At 40.6% G+C, this 18,943-nt stretch overlaps 1 protein-coding gene across 2 annotated transcripts in view; it reads right to left on the bottom strand.

Moving 5' to 3' along the window:
* LOC126188403 (protein GDAP2 homolog) overlaps positions 1-18,943 on the bottom strand; it is a 1,021,851-nt gene that overhangs the window by 10,825 nt on the left and 992,083 nt on the right. For both annotated transcript variants that reach the window (XM_049930006.1, XM_049930005.1), the window contains 2 exons: positions 4,938-5,091; positions 97-236 (listed from right to left, as the gene is read on the bottom strand). In XM_049930006.1, coding sequence (XP_049785963.1) covers positions 97-236; positions 4,938-5,091 — 294 coding nt within the window. The remainder of the gene's footprint in view (positions 1-96; positions 237-4,937; positions 5,092-18,943) is intronic.

Raw genomic sequence — 18,943 nt, forward strand, 5'->3', positions numbered from 1 at the left:
CTTTATCCAATGAAAGATAAGTCTTTTAAAAAGTCAATTATAGATAAAATCAAATGAAAAAACAGATAGAAACCCAAAAATATCATTTTTACTTACTTGTAAGGCAGCACATTGTATACTTCTCGAAGCCATGTCAAAGAAGGATGATTAGCAGTTGATGTTAAAGTATGGAAGTACACTATTATGTAATCTCCCTTCACTAATGGATCCAGCAGGTAGATGAGATATAGCAGTGCCTTAAACAAATTCGAAACCAATATTACATAGCTGAAATCTCAAAAAAAAAAAAAAAAAAAAAAAAAAAAAAAAAAAAAAAAAAAAAAAAAAAAAAAAGTTTTTGTAATAAATAGATGGTGTGATAGACATAACTACCACAATTTGTGAGATCACATGTTAGTTTATGAAAACAGTGGGAAGAGGTATGAAGATTGGAGATGTCTTGTTTATTATGTGTTTCCATTTTCAGTCACTGCCATGAGCTGGTTGTAAGAGCACTACAAGCCATTTTTTTAAAAATATTCGAGACTAAAAAATTTTTTTTTTCATATCCTTCTTGGGCAAGATGTTTCTACTACTTATTGAAAACTGATGCTGACCTACTGTTTCATACAAGAGGCCTCCTGAGTCAACATCAAAATGAAAACTGCCTAGCTTGCACCTAGATCTTAAAATGTCTTAAACAATAGAAAATTCAGGATGGAATGTAACAATATTATGAAAAGGGTAGTTGTTACTCACCATATAGTGCAGATGCTGAGTCACAGGTAAGCACAATCAAAAGACTGTCGGAAAGTGAGCTTTCAACCAAAAAGGCCTTTGTAAAAAATAGACAAAATATACACGCACATACTCACAGAAACACAAATCTCACACACACATGACCACAGTCTCTGGCAGCTGAAGCCAGTCTATAAAGACTGGCTTCAGCTGCCAGAGAGTCTTCCAGTTCAGTTCCTTCAGTATCTCTGTGACACTCTTCCACAGATCGAACAAACCTGTGACCATTTGTGCTGCCCTTCTCCGTATATGTTCAATATCCCCTGTTAGTCCTATTTGGTACAGGTCCCATACACATAAGCAATATTCTAGGATGGATTGCATGACTGATTTGTTAGCAATCTCCTTTGTAGACTGATTGCACTTTCCCAGTATTCTACTAATAAACCAAAGTCTACCACCTGGTTTACTCACAACTGAACCTATGTTATCATTCCATTTCATATTCCTACAAAGTGTTACACCCAGGTACTAGTATTAGTTAGCCCATTCCAACAATGATACAATGATAGTATGGACACAGGATACTGTGTGTTTTTGTTACATGAAGTGCACAATTTTACATGTCTAAACATTTAAAGCAAGTTGCCAATCTTTGCACCACTTTGAAATTTTATCATGGTCTGTCTGAATATTTAGGCAGTTTCTTTCAGATAGTACTTCATTATAGATAACTGCATCATCTGCAAAAAGCTTGTTGGGATACACCAAACTTCGTATAAAATGTGGTGGACATAGTTTATTAAGATTTTTGCAATGTCAGTAGGCTCATGTTTATGCACTCATTGATATTTGAATATGGAGGTGTGAATACCTGGCAAAATGTAATCAGTTGTACAGGGTTTGGACATACTGAATGTTAACAACATCAATGGCTCTACCTCAGTTCAGCATCCTTCTTCTTGTCAAAAAAGTATGGAGAAGAATTCTTTAATGATAAAATAATCCCTCTTCCAAATAAATTTATAAATTTTTCACAAAAATATTCACACACACACACACACACACACACACACACACACACACACACAAAATAATAGAAAAACATATGTCTCTGAAATTAGATGGTGTTCCTTCGTTTAATCTATACAGTGGTGTACTTTCCAAATCTTGGTATTTAGTGATGTAATAATGGCTAAAGAAGAAATACATAGCAGGAGGAACACACATGATAATGTAACACAAAGGAAAATTAAAGAAATCTATGGAGGGGAAAAAAAACTGTATGGACATCAAAAACTGAGATGGAAAGTCAGTATGAAGTAAAGAAGGAATGTGAAAGACAAAAAGAATAAACAGAAGATCTATACAAAGGGAAAAAGTTTAGGACAATATTAAAGGAGGGGAAGAGGATATGAATGATGCAAACTGTGAGAAGAATTTGACAGAGTACTGAATCACCAAGATCAAAACAGTGTACTTGGACTGGTTCAGATGATTTTCCCTCAAAATTACAAGTATTGAGGTATTTGAGGGAACTAACAATGATAAAGCTGTACTACCCTCAGACTTCAAACAGAATATAAAACCCCTATTAAAAAGGCAGAAACTGACAGCTATTGAGTTTTACTAGGCCATCGATTTAACAAGTCATGGTTGCAAAACACTAACATGAATTATCTACAGAAGAATGGAACATCTGGTAGAAACTAGTCTAAGGGAAGATCAGTTTTGGTTCCAAAGAAATATAGGGACATAAGAGGCAATACTGTCCCTAACAGCTTATCTTAAAAAATAGACTGAAGAAAGACAAACCTACACTCTTACTTATGGCATTATAGATATAGAACAAGCTTTTATGATGTAGACTGGAACACACTGTTTGAAGTTATCAGGGATGAAATGCAGGGAGCAAAACATCAACTATAGATTGTCAAGAAACCAAATTGCCATTATTAGAGTCAAAGGACATGAAAATGATGTAGATGATGAGAAGGGTGTGACACAAGGCATAAATTAGGAACTAGGTAAAAATTTTGAGAATGGATTAAAATTCTGAAAGAAAAAACAAAAGAATTAAAAGAAATTGAATTCATTGAGAGACAACGAGTAAATAAAGGAGATGAAATTACAAATTATTTATGAATAAAGGAGGTGACTAATTATATAGACACAACAGTGTACAATTACATCATTCAAGTAATATTGAGAAATGCTACCTCTAATTTCATGAAGATGTTATAGCTACAGTAAGAAGTATGTAAAATGTGGACTGGCAATAAAAAGATAAGCTTTCTTGAAAAATATTTTGAGTTGGACAGTGGTTTCTGAAAGTATCTCTCTTCAAATGGCCTCATATGGAAGCGAAACATGGATGACAGATAGTACATGTTGAGTCAAAAAGAACGTCACAGTCTGGAATGATACAGAAATTTATTGAGATATCTCACATAATCAGTAAATATGTCATTTTGTACTAAACAACCTCAAATATCACATAAAAGTATCACGTGTCATTTTGGTTCAATGTGACTATCATTTGTGCTTCAACAAAAATCCCACTGGTAATCAATTTTTCCTACACTCGTTGCAGCAAATCGGGTGTAACTTATGCAACAGTAGTGTAGATTCAGTTTATCATGTTGGCTAAACTGTGTAGTAGGGGAGGAAGATGCACATGGTCTTTAATGAAACCCCAGAGAAAGAAATCTAGTGTTGTCAAGCCTGGGGAACTAGGGGGCCATACAACTGGCCCTTCACAGCCAGTCTACCAACTTGGGAAGTGATTATTGAGGAAACCTTGCACTTCCTTGATGAAATAAGATAGTGCACTGTCTTTCTGGTAGTTAACCATCCCATCTCAGTCATCTTCATCGATCTGTGGAATTAAAAAGTTTTGAAGCATATCCAGATACAAAATATCAGTGACAGTTTTCTCCATGAAGAAGAAAGGACCGTACACTTTCAGTTTGCTCAGGGCACAAAACACATTAACTTCAGGGTTGTCAAACTTGTTCCAGGATTGCTTGTGTATTTTTGTTGCCCCATATTCTGCAGTTGCAGGTGTTACCATAACACTGATATGAAATGTTGTCTAATCGCTGAAGATTATTGTATTCAGGAATGTCTCATCATCCTCTATAAGATGCAACATTTCTGCACAGAATTCCCATTAGCAACTTTATCTGCATCACCAATGTGCTGTGCCATTGTGAATCTGTATGTTTTCAAGTATAAACATCTATATGCAGTACTCGGCAAAGTCTTTTGTGGAATGCCAGAGTCACGAGAGCCATGTCATGTTGATTTTTGTGGACTCTGGACAAAGCACACCCTAACCTGTTCGACATTATTATCAACGCGTGGTCGTCCTGGTGATTTATTGTGTAACAGTGAACAACCCGTCCCAACAAAGTTCTTGTGCCAAGAGTAAATTATAGCCATACTTGGAGGTTCTTTAGCATATTCAATGTGAAATTTACACCGAACACTTGTTGTAGAGTTCATGAAATCAAAACATACAGTGAGCATGCTCCGCACCAGTGAAAGTAGCCATTTTAATTGTGCACTACATTGGTGCTCCTAGTGGCAGAAGGGGGTACTTACACACTACTTGAATCAAACTTCAGGTTGTTTGCTACAAAAAGACTCATCTACTGATTCTATGAGGTGTCTCAATAAATTTTTATATCGTTTCAGAGTCTTAAAGTCCAATTTAACCGACCCTGCATAAGCAAGAAGAAAACTGATGATTTTAAAATGTGCTGCTAGACAAAAGGTGAAGATTAAATGTGTAGATCAGATAACTAATGACGAAGTACTGAATATCAGGATACTTAATTTGATGCTGGAGGGGCATGTGTGTGCTTGTGCTTGTGTGTGTGTGTGGGGGGGGGGGGGGGGGAGACAAGGAGTAATTGCAGAGGGAGTCCAGAACTTGACTGCAATAAGCAGCTCCACATGGATAGAGGCTGCAGCAGTTACACAGATATGAAAAGATTTGCATTCGATAGTCTAGTGTGGAGAGATGCAGCAAATCAGGTTATTGAAAAGCAAGGCCATTATCATCTTCTAGAAACCTACGCTTTGAATACCACTGTCATTTGAATGTAATTTCCACTTAACATTTTTGCCGTATGGTGATATGCACAGATATAGGCCACATGTAGTATAACAGATAGAAGAAAATATTACTATGATACCAATTTCGGATCTCCTACCTTGTCAAGGTTAATTTCCTTAAAGCGAAACCATTTGCCAACAAATACTATAACAGGTCTACCAAAGCGGTCAACGCCACTCTGGTAGAGGCATCCAATGCCTGATACCTCAGACAGATCCTCTGTTTTGGCCCGTCGGAGCAGTCGCTCGTACCTGAAAGAAAATTACAGCATTTCAGTTCTCTTTCTTTCATACAAAATGCTTATTAAACAAATTTTCAAATCTCTGTAAGCATTTCTAAAAGCTAACATTTGCAGGAAATTGGTTATGTATGCAGTCTGTGCTGAATTAACACAACAGCTGCAATTCACCAGGAGGAGGAAGAAGTATAAGAATTTAAAAGGCACTGCAAAGATGAGGCATTGTTGATAGACAGAGACGCAAAGGATGGGGAAAGATCTTAGCCACAAGAATATTTTTTTTTTGGGGGGGGGAGGGGCATAAAGAGAGATAGAGAGGAGGTGAGAGGGGGGGGAGAGTGTGTTTGTAGTTGGACTTGAAGAAAATCTGCAGTGACATATTTGAAGGAACCTTCTTCCTAACACAGTGGTTCAACGAAAGTGTGGAAAATTGAAGTCAGGACGAGCAGACAAGGACTTGAACCCTATTGTACCATCTCTCAGTGATCTAAAAGAGAATGAGCAGTAGTTGTACTGGAACAGAATGGTAGTAATTGCCCAGCTAAATCTGCTGATTTAGTACCTACTAATGAAGATAATTTAATTGAAACATTTTAAATGTCAGTGCCATAATTCATAACTCAACTTTTAAACATTATCATCCGTTATTGTGTTTGACAGCTGCATGTTTAACAGTTCATTTCTTTGTTTAGTGTGTTGCTCTTTTCCTGCAATAATGGTAGTCTGTGAAACAGACCACAATGATTCAATAATACTGAAGAGTACTGCGTGCACTGTAATGTGATTCAAACAAAAGCTGAACAGCTCTGGTTTTATCTTTTGAGATATTGTCACATTGATATACTACAAACCTATTACAGAATAATAATTATTCCTTGGGATATATTTTATTTCACAATTAATTTACCATGTTACTGGCAGTGGGTTGTCATTTAGGAGCAATAATGGAACCAATGGAATAGCATGTTATTTCTGTCCATGCTATTAGATTTGTCAACATCTGCACTGAGAAATCCAACAATCCAGAACATAAACCACCTTTGTTGCCCTAAATGGTTGCTCTAAGCATCTTACTGTGGTTGGTGACTGTGCGAGTCATATGTCACACTTTTTTTTTTTTTTTTTTTTTTTTTTTTTTTTTTTTTTTTTTTTTTTTTTTACAGACATTATTTCCTCTGTATGTTTGTTGGAACTGGTTGAGAGGCAATATGAAGCGTTAACCACCACTGCCTTGTGTTTTGATAGGCAGCCTTAGTCTAATGGTTTAGAGCCAACACAGCTCAATTTCTCGATACACATTACATTCCCTTACCCACTGTGATGCAAGATTTGATGCAGCTGGTGATATTGACACTAAATGATAACTTACCTGCCAAACATTCACTGCAGTATACCAAAATGCATTTCTATATGAGTATGACCAGGTAACATGAAACTGATAATAGGACATTAAATGATACGAAAATAAGAGATATTTGGGTTCTGCTTCTATATGACTCTTATTGCATTATATTACAGCTATGTAGTTTTTACTGTCATTTGCAATATGGGTGAAATTAAGCATTTTATTCGTTGTCACTGTGGCTTTTCTGATTGCCTGCAATGATTTTCTTTTAGAAATCAGTATTCTCTTTTAGGATTTAGTTCTGATTCCTATTTCTCTGCTGAGAGAAGGGATGCAGTGGTTAAGAAATTAGATCCATTTACAGGAGAACCGAGTTTAATTTTCCACATTTTTCTGCAGTTGCCTTAATTCACATAAACATTATGCCATAATAGTTCTTCAACAAATTAAACAGTTCATTTCTTTTACTATCTTTTCCCAATCTTCCTGTCTTTTTTTCCTGTTTCCACGAGGAAAAAAGCATAGAAGATTTGGGTTTGACTAGATCATTAAAAGCATAGCAGAAGTCTGAACTGGGCATGGATGAGGAAGAAAATGGACTGTGTCCCCTTTAAGGAAGCCAACCCAGTATTCATCTTAAGCAATTTAGGGAGGGAATTTACGAAAAACCTAAATCTGGCTGACCACAGACATATATAAAATGCTCTTCTCATGAAGGTTAGTGTGTACATCTCTCTGGTTATCCCTTGGGTTGGCTTTCACGTGCTGATCAGTGCAAGCCGTCTTAGAACCTAGCCAAAGTTTTTGTTGTTGCACAACCACCTTTCCGCTTGCATGCATCACTAATCCTTATTCTTTGACTTGTCTTGCGTGCTGCTCCACACGAGTCTCAGAGTTACTTCAGGCCTATATTGCAATTTAGGCAAAAATAGTGTCATAAAGAAAGGGTGCTCTGAAATCTAAGTTAAAAAAAATGCGTGGTATTTCCCACATTTTGTCAGTCTGCGTCGCCAAAGATTGGGAGAAAACTTGTAATAGCAGAAATAGGCTCTGAAAGCAGAAAACAATAATAGCCTCAGCGCTGATAATCTTTAGGCAATTTGTGGGCTATAACAAGTAATATTATGATCCGGTTTTAGATAACGTTTCGCCAGCTCAGATAACGTGATGCGGTAGCTTTCGAGGCAGGTACGTGAGCCAGATCCAATCAAATTCGTGCGTTGAATTAACGACCGTTGGTCTTGTTCACTGGGCAGTCTAGATGTGTTTTGACGCGATTTTTCTCACTCATCGAAGCAAACGCCGATCTGGTTCCTCATTTACACCTCACAAACAAAAACAGTTAACACATGAATGCATACAGGACAAAGTGTACAAGGGCTACAGGCAGATGATGCATATGATTGAATGACTGCCATATTCAGCATTGTAATTAAAAGGAAATAATTAGCAAATTTATAGATGGATGATACCCTGGCAAAGGTGGGCCAAGTGCTGAAGACAAAAAAAGGCAGACGTGAATTTTAGATAACGTTCACTATCTTCTCATTGCACATGAAAGCGCTCTATAAATAAAGGAAGCCGTCACAACTGTTCACTCCTGCAGTCTGCCCCGTTAGCAGAAGGTAGGTTCAAGGCTGAATTGTGATCAGCATATCCGCCAGCCTTGCCGTTACATCCAGTAAACATTTCGCCCCGTTGTCTCTTCATCCAAGCAAATCCCCAGACGTCGTGAACAGGTGCAGAGCAATTCCTCGGCCTCTCACACGCCCCCCAAACGCACATTACTTAACTACGAATGATAATACTACTGTCTACTACAATGAGGGGAAAAAAAGAGGGCAAATTCTCTTTCGTTTCTCGTTAACTGTAAATGATTTCGACAATCAAACACTAAAACACAACCTAGATGTAGATTTCCCGAAACGTATGACTTTCCTACTGGTACTCGCCAAACCAGAAAATACATTGCTGGAAAGATTTCAGCGGAATAGAACCGAAAGTGATGCACTGGGTCTATTTTTTACGAAGGGTTTGAACGAAACTGAAATTACATTACTTGCTAAATGCTCTCTTCCGCCTTATCTATGTTCAGTTTACACTGATTGACAGAAAATTATGACCGCCCACCAAGTATGTTGGTACGTCTTTAGGAATGAAAAAGTCTGCAGTTCGTCACGTCGTAGATTTAGACAGCTGCTTGATCCTACAGGCCAAGCAACTCTTGTAGACAACGCAGATATGCTTCGGGAGCAACAATGCAATGAATACCATGCTCTGAAACATTTGTGTAATCCCAAGAATTATCCTCTGCTTCTACATTACCAGAGATCGGCATTTATTATACCTTAATCTCGCGTTGCAGATCCAACAAAAAACCATGCATATATAGAACGGTCAGAAACAGTCTCAAAAGCTTGTATGGGCGTTGCAGGATAGCTTGCGCTGAGAAATAATTACTAAAAAAAATTCAATGTGCTGCGCTGTTTCAGAGACGATTAGCACTGAAGTTAACCAATCAGGCCGTTGCGCGAGCAAATAGAGGCGGCCCGCCAGATACTATTAGTACCAGTTGTTGTCATTTCGTTGACGATAATGCTCGGATCCGATCCTTACTACCGTTCCATATCCAATTTTTGTGTCTCTCTTGTTCCGTTTTAGGAAACCAAACGAAGTACACGTTTGGCGACACTTTCTCTGGATGGTCGCCTGAATCTGCGCGCGCAACGGCCAGATAGGCTGACTTCAATGCTAATTAACTCGGAAACGGTGTAATGAATTGAAGTTTTTTCTCAGCAGTTATTTCTCAGAACAACTTACCCTGCAACATCCTTCCAGGCTTTCTGACCGCCCAGTACTCTACCATGCACACAATAATATTTTACGCCAGTGTAGCTTCTTTGCCTTGCAAACTTAACTGTAGGTCTGCAACTTCTTGTGCAACGCTGCTTGTCAATTCACCAGTTTTCACGCCAGAAATAGGACTCTGGCGCTGTTTGTACTATCGTTCGGTTATTCGTTCGTTGTATGATCCAGACTCTGACCACAATCTATTGGTTATGAACTGCAGATTAGAACTGAAGAAACTACAAAAAGGTGGGAATTTAAGGAGATGGGACCTGGATAAACTGTCTAAACCAGAGGTTGTACAGAGTTTCAGGGAGAGCATAAGGGAACAATTGACAGAAATGGGGGAAAGAAGTACAGAAGAAGAAGAATGGGTGGCTCCGGGGGATGAAGTAGTGAAGGCAGCAGAGGATCAAGGAGGTAAAAAGACGAGGGCTAGTAGAACTCCTTGGGTAACAGAAGAAATATTGAACTTAATTGATGAAAGTAGAAAATATAAAAATGCAGTAAATGAAGCAGGCAAAAAGGAATACAGACGTCTCAAAAATGAGATCGACAGGAAGTGCAAAATGTCTAAGCAGGGATGGCTAGAGGACAAATGTAAGGATGTAGAGGCTTATCTCACTACGGGTAAGATAGATACTGCCTACAGGAAAATTAAAGAGACCTTTGGAAAAAAGAGAACCACTTGTATGAATATCAAGAGCTCAGATGGAAACCCAGTTCTAAGCAAAGAAGGGAAAGCAGAAAGTGGAAGGAGTATATAGAGGGTCTATACAAGGGCGATGTACTTGAGGACCATATTATGGAAATGGAAGAGGATGTAGATGGAGATGAAATGGGAGATACGATACTGCGTGAAGAGTTTGACAGAGCACTGAAAGACCTGAGTCGAAACAAGGCCCCGGGAGTAGACAACATTCCATTAGAACTACTGATGGCCTTGGGAGAGCCAGTCCTGACAAAACTCTACCATCTGGTGAGCAAGATGTATGAGACAGACGAAATACCCTCAGACTTCAAGAAGAATATAATAATTCCAATCCCAAAGAAAGCAGGTGTTGACAGACGTGAAAATTACCGAACTATCAGTTTAATAAGTCACAGCTGCAAAATAATAACGCGAATTCTTTACAGACGAATGGAAAAACTGGTAGAAGCCTACCTCGGGGAAGATCAGTTTGGATTCTGTAGAAATGTTGGAACACGTGAGGCAATACTGACCCTATGACTTATCTTCGAAGATAGATTAAGGAAAGGCAAACCTACGTTTCTAGCATTTGTAGACTTAGAGAAAGCTTTTGAAAATGTTGACTGGAATACTCTCTTTTAAATTCTGAAGGCGGCAGGGGTAAAATACAGGGAGCGAAAGGCTATTTACAATTTGTACAGAAACCAGATGGTAGTTATAAGAGTCGAGGGGCATGAAAGGGAAGCAGTGGTTGGGAAGGGAGTGAGACAGGGTTGTAGCCTGTCTCCGATGTTATTCAATCTGTATATTGAGCAAGCAGTAAAGGAAACAAAAGAAAAATTCGGAGTAGGCATTAAAATCTATGGAGAAGAAATAAAAACTCTGAGGTTCGCCGATGACATTGTAATTCTATCAGAGACAGCAAAGGACTTGGAAGAGCAGTTGAACGGAATGGATAGTGTCTTGAAAGGAGGATATAAGATGAACATCAACAAAAGCAAAACGAAGATAATGGAATGTGGTCGAATTAAATCGGGTGATGCTGAGGGAATTAGATTAGGAAATGAGACACTTAAAGTAGTAAAGGAGTTTTGCTATTTGGGGAGCAAAGAACTGATGATGGTCGTAGTAGAGAAGATATAAAATGCAGACTGACAATGGCAAGGAAAGCGTTTCTGATGAAGAGAAATTTGTTAACATCGAGTATAGATTTAAGTGTCAGGAAGTCGTTTCTGAAAGTAGCCATGTATGGAAGTGAAACATGGACGATAAATAGTTTGGACAAGAAGATAATAGAAGCTTTCGAAATGTGGTGCTACAGAAGAATGCTGAAGATTAGATGGGTAGATCACATAACTAATGATGAAGTACTGAATAGAATTGGGGAGAAGAGGAGTATGTGGCACAACTTGACATAAAGAAGGGACCGGTTAGTAGGACATGTTCTGAGGCATCCAGGGGTCACAAATTTAGCATTGGATGGCAGCGTGGAGGGTAAAAATCGTAGAGGGAGACCAAGAGATGAATACACTAAGCAGATTCAGAAGGATGTGGGTTGCAGTAAGTACTGGGAGATGAAAAAGCTTGCACAGGATAGGGTAGCATGGAGAGCTGCATCAAACCAGTATCAGGACTGAAAACCACAACAAGAACAACATGGTCCAGAGCAGGTAAGTGAGTTTCCACACTCTTAAATATGGCGTCCTGGCATCCGACATTTTGTTATCTGTTGGTGGTTGTGAATGTCATTGTTATACTCTCATCACCACCCAAACATCCCATTAAACCTCACTGGTTTCACAGCAGTCGTTCCAAGCCACTGAGGCTCCTATTTGCTAGAGATGTTCATTTTTATGGCCATGGTGTTCTAGCTCATCATCGAATCTCTTCGCAGCTGCACTTTATTTCGTTAAATACAATGACATTATTGTAGTGCATAAAGTTCGACAATAAAGCGGCTATCTGAGAAACAGAGAAATTGCTCAAATGTGGTATTTCACTGGAAGAATTGTTACTTGGATTTATAAAAGTTCTATTTAATCATGTCACATCTCAGAACGGGCAGACAGTTTCGTGTGCAACAATGTGACGTATTGACGATAAACAAGTGGCATAACATCCAGAAAAAAGTGAAACGCCAACCTGATAAAATGGTTTCAGAGAAGAAAGTAAGTATAGAAAAGCACTGTTGCAACTAACTCTATTCCGCTGCAGCATATTTTTCTCTGTTATCAAGTAATAACAAAAATGAAGTAAACTTCATGTTGAGTTTTTTTGCTTTTAGCATACTAGATACATCAACAGAAAAGCTGTTTTAATTTTTTTACGAGATCATAAAACCAAGTGTGGCACGTGCAAAACGGAAGTTATCGATGGGCTGTGAGAGATACACACTAAATAAATTATTAAGAGACTGTACTCATCCCCCACAGTACACAAAACAGGTCAGAACACTGTTGCGGAAGCAACGGAAAATGCATGCCAAATTTAAAAGAATGTGAAATATCCAAGACTGGCTTAGTGTTGCTGAACCTCGAAATTTGGTAGGACGTCAATGAGAGACGCTTTTAATGGTTTCCACAGTGAAACTCTGCCTCGAAATCTGGCATAAAATCCACAGAGCTTTTGGTCGTGTGTCAAGTACGCCAGTGACTAGACACAATCAATACCTTCACTGCACGGTAGCAGTGGAGATGTTACCGCTGACAGTGCCATTAAAGCGGAGTCACTGAACACGGTTTTCCAAAATTCTTTCACCCTTAAGGCGAAGCAAATGTTCGAGAATTCGATTCAAGAACAGCTGCCGACATGAGTAACAGAAGTAGATATCGTCGGTACAACGAAGCACCTTAAATCATGTAATAAAGGCAAGTCCTCCGATCAAGATGTATCCAGTTAGTTTCTTTCTGTGTATGCTGATACAATAGTCCCATACTTATAATCATATACAACCGCCCGCTTGACAAAAAATACTTACTTATAATCAATACAACAGCCCGCTTGACAAAAAATACTTACCTAGCGACGGGAAAGTTGCACAGTCACACCAATACTCAACAAAGGTAATAGGGGGAGTACGATGAATTACAGACCCATATCACTAACGTCGATTTTTTAGCAGGATTTTAGAACATATACTGAGTTATACTTCCAACACCACCAAAATATCACAATAAACCTCACTGGTTCCACAGCGGTCGTTCCCAGCCACTGAGGCTCATATATAGAAAAGGTGTGTTCATTTTTACGACTATGATGTTCTAGCTCATCATCGAAGCTCTTGGCAGCTGTACCTCGAAGAAAACGATTCATTGCCAAACAGTCAACACGTATTCAGAAAATATCAGTATTGCGAAACACAACTAGGTCTTTATTCACAGAACTAATGACTACTATCGACGGGGAATCACACTGATTCTATTTCTATATTTCCAGAAAACTTTTACCGAGGGAGGCGGCGCTGTGGTTAGCACGCTGGACTTGCATTCGCGAGGACGACAGTTCAAACTCGCGTCCGGCCGTCCTGATTTAGGTTTTCCGTGATTTCCCTAAATCGCTTCAGGCAAATGCCGGGATGGTTCCTTTGAAAGGGCACGGCCGATTTCCTTCCCCATCCTTCCCTAATCCGATGGGACCGATGACCTCACTGTTTGGTCCCTTCCCCCCAAATCAGCCAAGCAACCAGAAGCTTTTGACACTATTCCTCACGAGCTACTTGTAATCACATTGCGTGCCTATGATGTATCATCTCAATTGTGCGACTGGGTTCGTGATTTCTTGTCAGAAAGGTCACAGTTCGAGTAACTGACGGGAAATCATCGAGTTAAATAGAAGTGATATACTGCGTACCCCAAAGAAGTGTTAGAGGCGCTCTGCAGGTCCTAATCTATATAAACTATTTAGGAGGTAATTTGCGCAGGCCTCTTACATTGTTTGCAGATGATGCTGTCATTTACCGTCTCGTAAAGTCATCAAATGATCAAACAAATTGCAAAATGATTGAGACAAAATATCTATATGGTGTGAAAAGTGGTAGTTGACTCTAAATAATGACAAATGTTAAGTCATCCACATGTTTACTAAAATGAGTCTGCTAAATTTCGGTTAAACGATAAATCACACAAATCTAATGGCTGTGAATTCAACGAATTACTGAGGAATTGCAATTGCGAATATCATAAATAGAATGTTGTGGAGAAAGCCAATCTAAAAGTGCGATTTATTGACGAAACATTTAGAAGATGCAACAAGTCAACTGAAGAGACCGCCTACACTACGCATGTATATTGAAGCGCCAATGTGTATAGGCATGCGAATTCAAATACAGAGATATGTAAACAGGTCGGCAACCCCTATATAAGGCAACAAATGTCTGGCGCAGTTGTTTGATCGGTTACTGCTTTTACAATGGCAGGTTATCAAGATTTATGTGAGGTTGAACGTGGTGTTCCGCACGAGCGATTGGACACAGCATCTCCGAGGTAGCGATCAAATGGGAATTTTCCCGTACGACCATTTCATGAATGTACCGTGAATATCAGGAATCCGGTAAAAAATCAACTCTCCGACACCGCTCGGCCGGAAAAAGATCCTGTAAGAACGGGACCAACGACAACCGAAGAGAATCGTTCAATGTGACAGAAATGCAACCCTTCCGCACACTGTTGCCGATTTCAGTGCTGGGCCATCAACAAGTGTCAGCGTGCGAAACACTCAACGAAAAAGCATCGATATGGGATTTCGGAGCCGAATGTCCACTCATGTACCCTTAATGACTGCACGACACAAAGCTTTACAACTCGACTGGGCCCGTCAACACCGACATTGGACTGTTGATGACTTGAAACATGTTGCCTGGTCGGCCGAGTCTTGTTTCAAATTATATCGAGCAAATGACACAACCCCATGAATCCATGGACCCTGCATGTGAGCAGGGGCTGTTCAGGCTGGTGGGCGCTCTGTAATGGTGTGGAGCGTGTGCAGTTGGAGTGATGTGGGACCCCTGATACGTCTAGATACGACTCTGACTGGTGACACGTACGTAAGCATCCTGTTCATGTCCATTGTGCATTCTGACGTACTTCGGCAATTCCAGCAGGACAATGCGACACCTCACACGTCCAGAATTGCTACACAGTGGCTCCAGGAACACGTTTCTGAGTTTAAACACTTCCGCTGGCCACCAAACTCCCCAGACACGAACATTATTGAGCACATCTGGGATGCCTTGCAACGTGCTGTTCAAAACAGGTCTCCACCCCCCTCGTACTCTTATGGATTTATGGGCACCTCTGCAGCATTCAGGGCGCCAATTGCGGCGAAATTTCAATCACGAACTTTCTCCTTCTAATGCGAAATATTTTGTTAGCGCGCACATACATAGGGAGAAATGATCATCGTAATAAAATACGAGAAATCAGCGGACCCACAGAAAGATTTAAAGAGTTCGTTGTCTCCCGTGCGCTGCTCAAGAATGGAACAGTAGAGAAAGAGCTGGGTTATTCGACGAACCGTCTGCCAGGCACTTAATTGTGAACTGCAAAGTAGTCACGTAGTTGTATCGCGAAGTGTTTCGAGCCGAAGTACTTTAACGGCCGACAGTAATAAAAATAAGTAATTTACTGTTTATTTATTATGAACAGTGGTTTGATGGCGTTATGTGCTAAAACACATAACACAATATTTTTCTATTTTTTGTTTTGTTTATTTATCACGTTCTGTGGGACTATACTAGCCAAAGGTACTTCATCACGAAACGAGTCAGTACATAGTTTATAGAATGCTGTTTAGAACATTTATGAACAACACATAAACAATAAAAACAAAAAAATTACGGTATAGGTATAAATAATAACTTAGAGAGAAAAGTTCTGAACCACTGCGAGGAATTATCGTACAGAATTGTAGAGTTCCACAAGGGAATCTTTCAAATTAAAATTGAATACTAGTGATCTATCACTCTTTTTTTCCATTTCTGTTCGAAGCCTGTTGAAAATGAAACCTGCTGAATAGTGCATTGCTTGCGGAAGTATTATCGAAATGCATATCTTTTTTCAGTCAGCTGTTCACTGAATGAACGTTGAAGTTTCTTCTGGATGAGTCTATAATTAACGTCAACAACGAAACTTGCAACTGGTAACAGCACAAGTGTGAATATTAGTTTTCCGTGGCAGCGACATCGTATCTGATGATTAGGAGGTTGTCCTAACAGGCGTGTTACGGCTGCGAACTACAACGATACCCAGCTCGATTGATCGGGATTCTAATTAACAGACGTTTGCAATTACCTCATCACGTACTAAAAACAGAGAACAGTTATGTTTTGCTGCACAGCGGTGTTCCAGGCTGCCGACGTGGTGAAAGTCGGTCGTTGCAAAGCAGGGCGTTACCCAATACATCTGTATTCATATTCAGCCATCTGACGGCGCTGGCGGTACAATAGGAACCTGATTCCAAAAAAACCGTTCGTGATAGAGCGAAAGCACCCAGCACAAAAGGGAACCAGTACCTCTTGTGTTCCTCAAGACGACTGTGTCCTGCCATCGGTTTGTACAACTATGGGCCTTATATGATCAGTCGGGCTGACCTTTTCCCGGACTTAAGGCGTCTCCTGACGCTGTACTTGGCGCCAGTGTTGGTCTTACGAGGTGTACGTTTAGCAGAGGCAGGCTGGTCTTATGTACCCCAACAATATGGTTCAGGGTGGCGTGCCCGCAAGCATGATGATGGCTGGCGAATTTCTAGTGTTCTCTGACATGACCATCTGCAGTTATAACTAGCACTAGCCATCAATGCCATTCTCACAGCTTTGATAACAGCATTTGACGCAGATCATCATCGTAATCATAATCACCACCACCACTACCACCGCCAGCTGGGAGTTCTTCAACTAGCGCTAGCGAACAATGTCATTCTCACTATGTTGACAACAGCATTCGACACACACCACCACCACCATAACCACCGCCATCACCGGGGACTCCTTCCAGAAAAGGCGGGGGATGTTTCCGAACGACTTGGCTATATCTGTTTGTGCTTTCGTAAATATTCCCCCTCACCAACGCATCGTCACAGATCCCTTCATCAAAACCAGTTTGGCATTCCACCTCGACCTTCACTGACACTATTCGAAGCTCTTGATCCTTTGAACTGTCTAAATATGTAAACACTGTGCTGTAGAACCCCATCTAATGCAAGCGTACTCATTTCATTGAATGTCGGTGAGGCAGTCACATATATACACTACTGGCCATTAAAATTGCTACACCAAGAAGAAATGCAGATAATAAACGGGTATTCATTGGACAAATATATTATACTAGAACTGACATGTAATTACATTTTCATGCAATTTGGGTGCATAGATCCTGAGAAATCAGTACCCACAACAACCACCTCTGGTCGTAATAACGGCCCTGATACGCCTGGGCATTGAGTCAAACAGGGCTTGGATGGCGTGTACAGGTAGAGTTGCCTATGCAGCTTCAACACGATACCACAGTTCATCAAGAGTAGTGACTGGCGTATTGTGACGAGCCAGTTGCTCGGCCACTATTGACCAGACGTTTTCAATTGGTGAGAGGTCTGGAGAATGTGCTGGCCAGGGCAGCAGTCGAACATTTTCTGTATCCAGAAAGGCCCGTAAAGTACCTGCAACATGCCGTCGTGCATTATCCTGCTGAAATGTAGGGTTTCGCAGGGATCGAATGAAGGGTAGAGCCACGGGTTGTAACACATCTGAAATGTAACGTCCACTGTTCAAAGTGCTGTCAATGCGAACAAGAGGTGACCGAGACGTGTAACCAATGGCACCCCATACCATCACGCCGGGTGATACGCCAGTATGGCGATAACGAATACACGCTTCCAATGTGCGTTCACCGCGATGTCGCCACACACGGATGCGACCATCATGATGCTGTAAACAGAACCTGGATTCATTCGAAAAAATGACGTTTTGCCATTCGTGCACCCAGGTTCGTCGATGAGTACACCCTTGCAGGCGCTCCTGTCTGCGATGCAGCGTCAAGGGTAACCGCAGCCATGGTCTCCGAGCTGATAGTCCATGCTCCTGCAAACGTCGTCGAATTGTTCGTGCAGATGGTTGTCGTCTTGCAAACGTCCCCATCTGTTGACTCAGGGATCGAGGCGTGGCTGCACGATCCGTTACAGCCATGCGGATAAGATGCCTGTCATCTCGACTGCTAGTGATACGGGGCTGTTGGGATCCAGCACGGCGTTCCGTATTACCCTCCTGAACCCACCGATTCCATATTCTGCTAACATTGGATATCGACCAACGCGAGCAGCAATGTCGCGATACAATAAACCGCAATCGCGTAAGGCTACAATCCGACCTTTATCAAAGTCGGAAACGTGGTGGTACGCATTTCTCCTCCTTACACGAGACATCACATCAACGTTTCACCAGGCAACGCCGGTCAACTGCTGTTTTTGTATGAGAAATCGGTTGGAAACTTTCCTCATGTCAGCACGTTGTAGGTGTCGCCACCGACGCCAACCTTGTATGAATGCTCTGAAAAGTAATCATTTGCACCTTCTTTCTATCGTTTAAATTTCGCGTCTGTAGCACGTCATCTTCGTGGTGTAGCAATTTTAATGGCCAGTAGTGTGCCTCCAAGGGCTTCCAGAATTTTAAAAAAAAGGTGTGACACACACACAATATATATATAATAAACGGAGGAAGAACATTTGGCCGAAAAGACGGAAGAATCCGTTCTAAACGGGATGTCTCGTAATCCTAATATCTCCGTTCAGAAAACTGTGTAGGGCTTCTGTAAACAGTATATGGACGTTCTCCGATGCCAGGAAGGTGGATTTATGTGTTTGGCGTTGCCTTATGTCAACATGACTGTCAACAATAGACACTGCGAGGTGAATAGCAAAGAACCTGCGCTATGTGGCACGGCCCTGGGACGGGTTTCAAAACATTGTGTTCATGAAATATCCCGTACTGGTAGC

The sequence above is a fragment of the Schistocerca cancellata genome, chromosome 5 (assembly GCF_023864275.1).
Source record: "Schistocerca cancellata isolate TAMUIC-IGC-003103 chromosome 5, iqSchCanc2.1, whole genome shotgun sequence".
NCBI classification, from domain to species: Eukaryota; Metazoa; Arthropoda; class Insecta; order Orthoptera; family Acrididae; genus Schistocerca; species Schistocerca cancellata.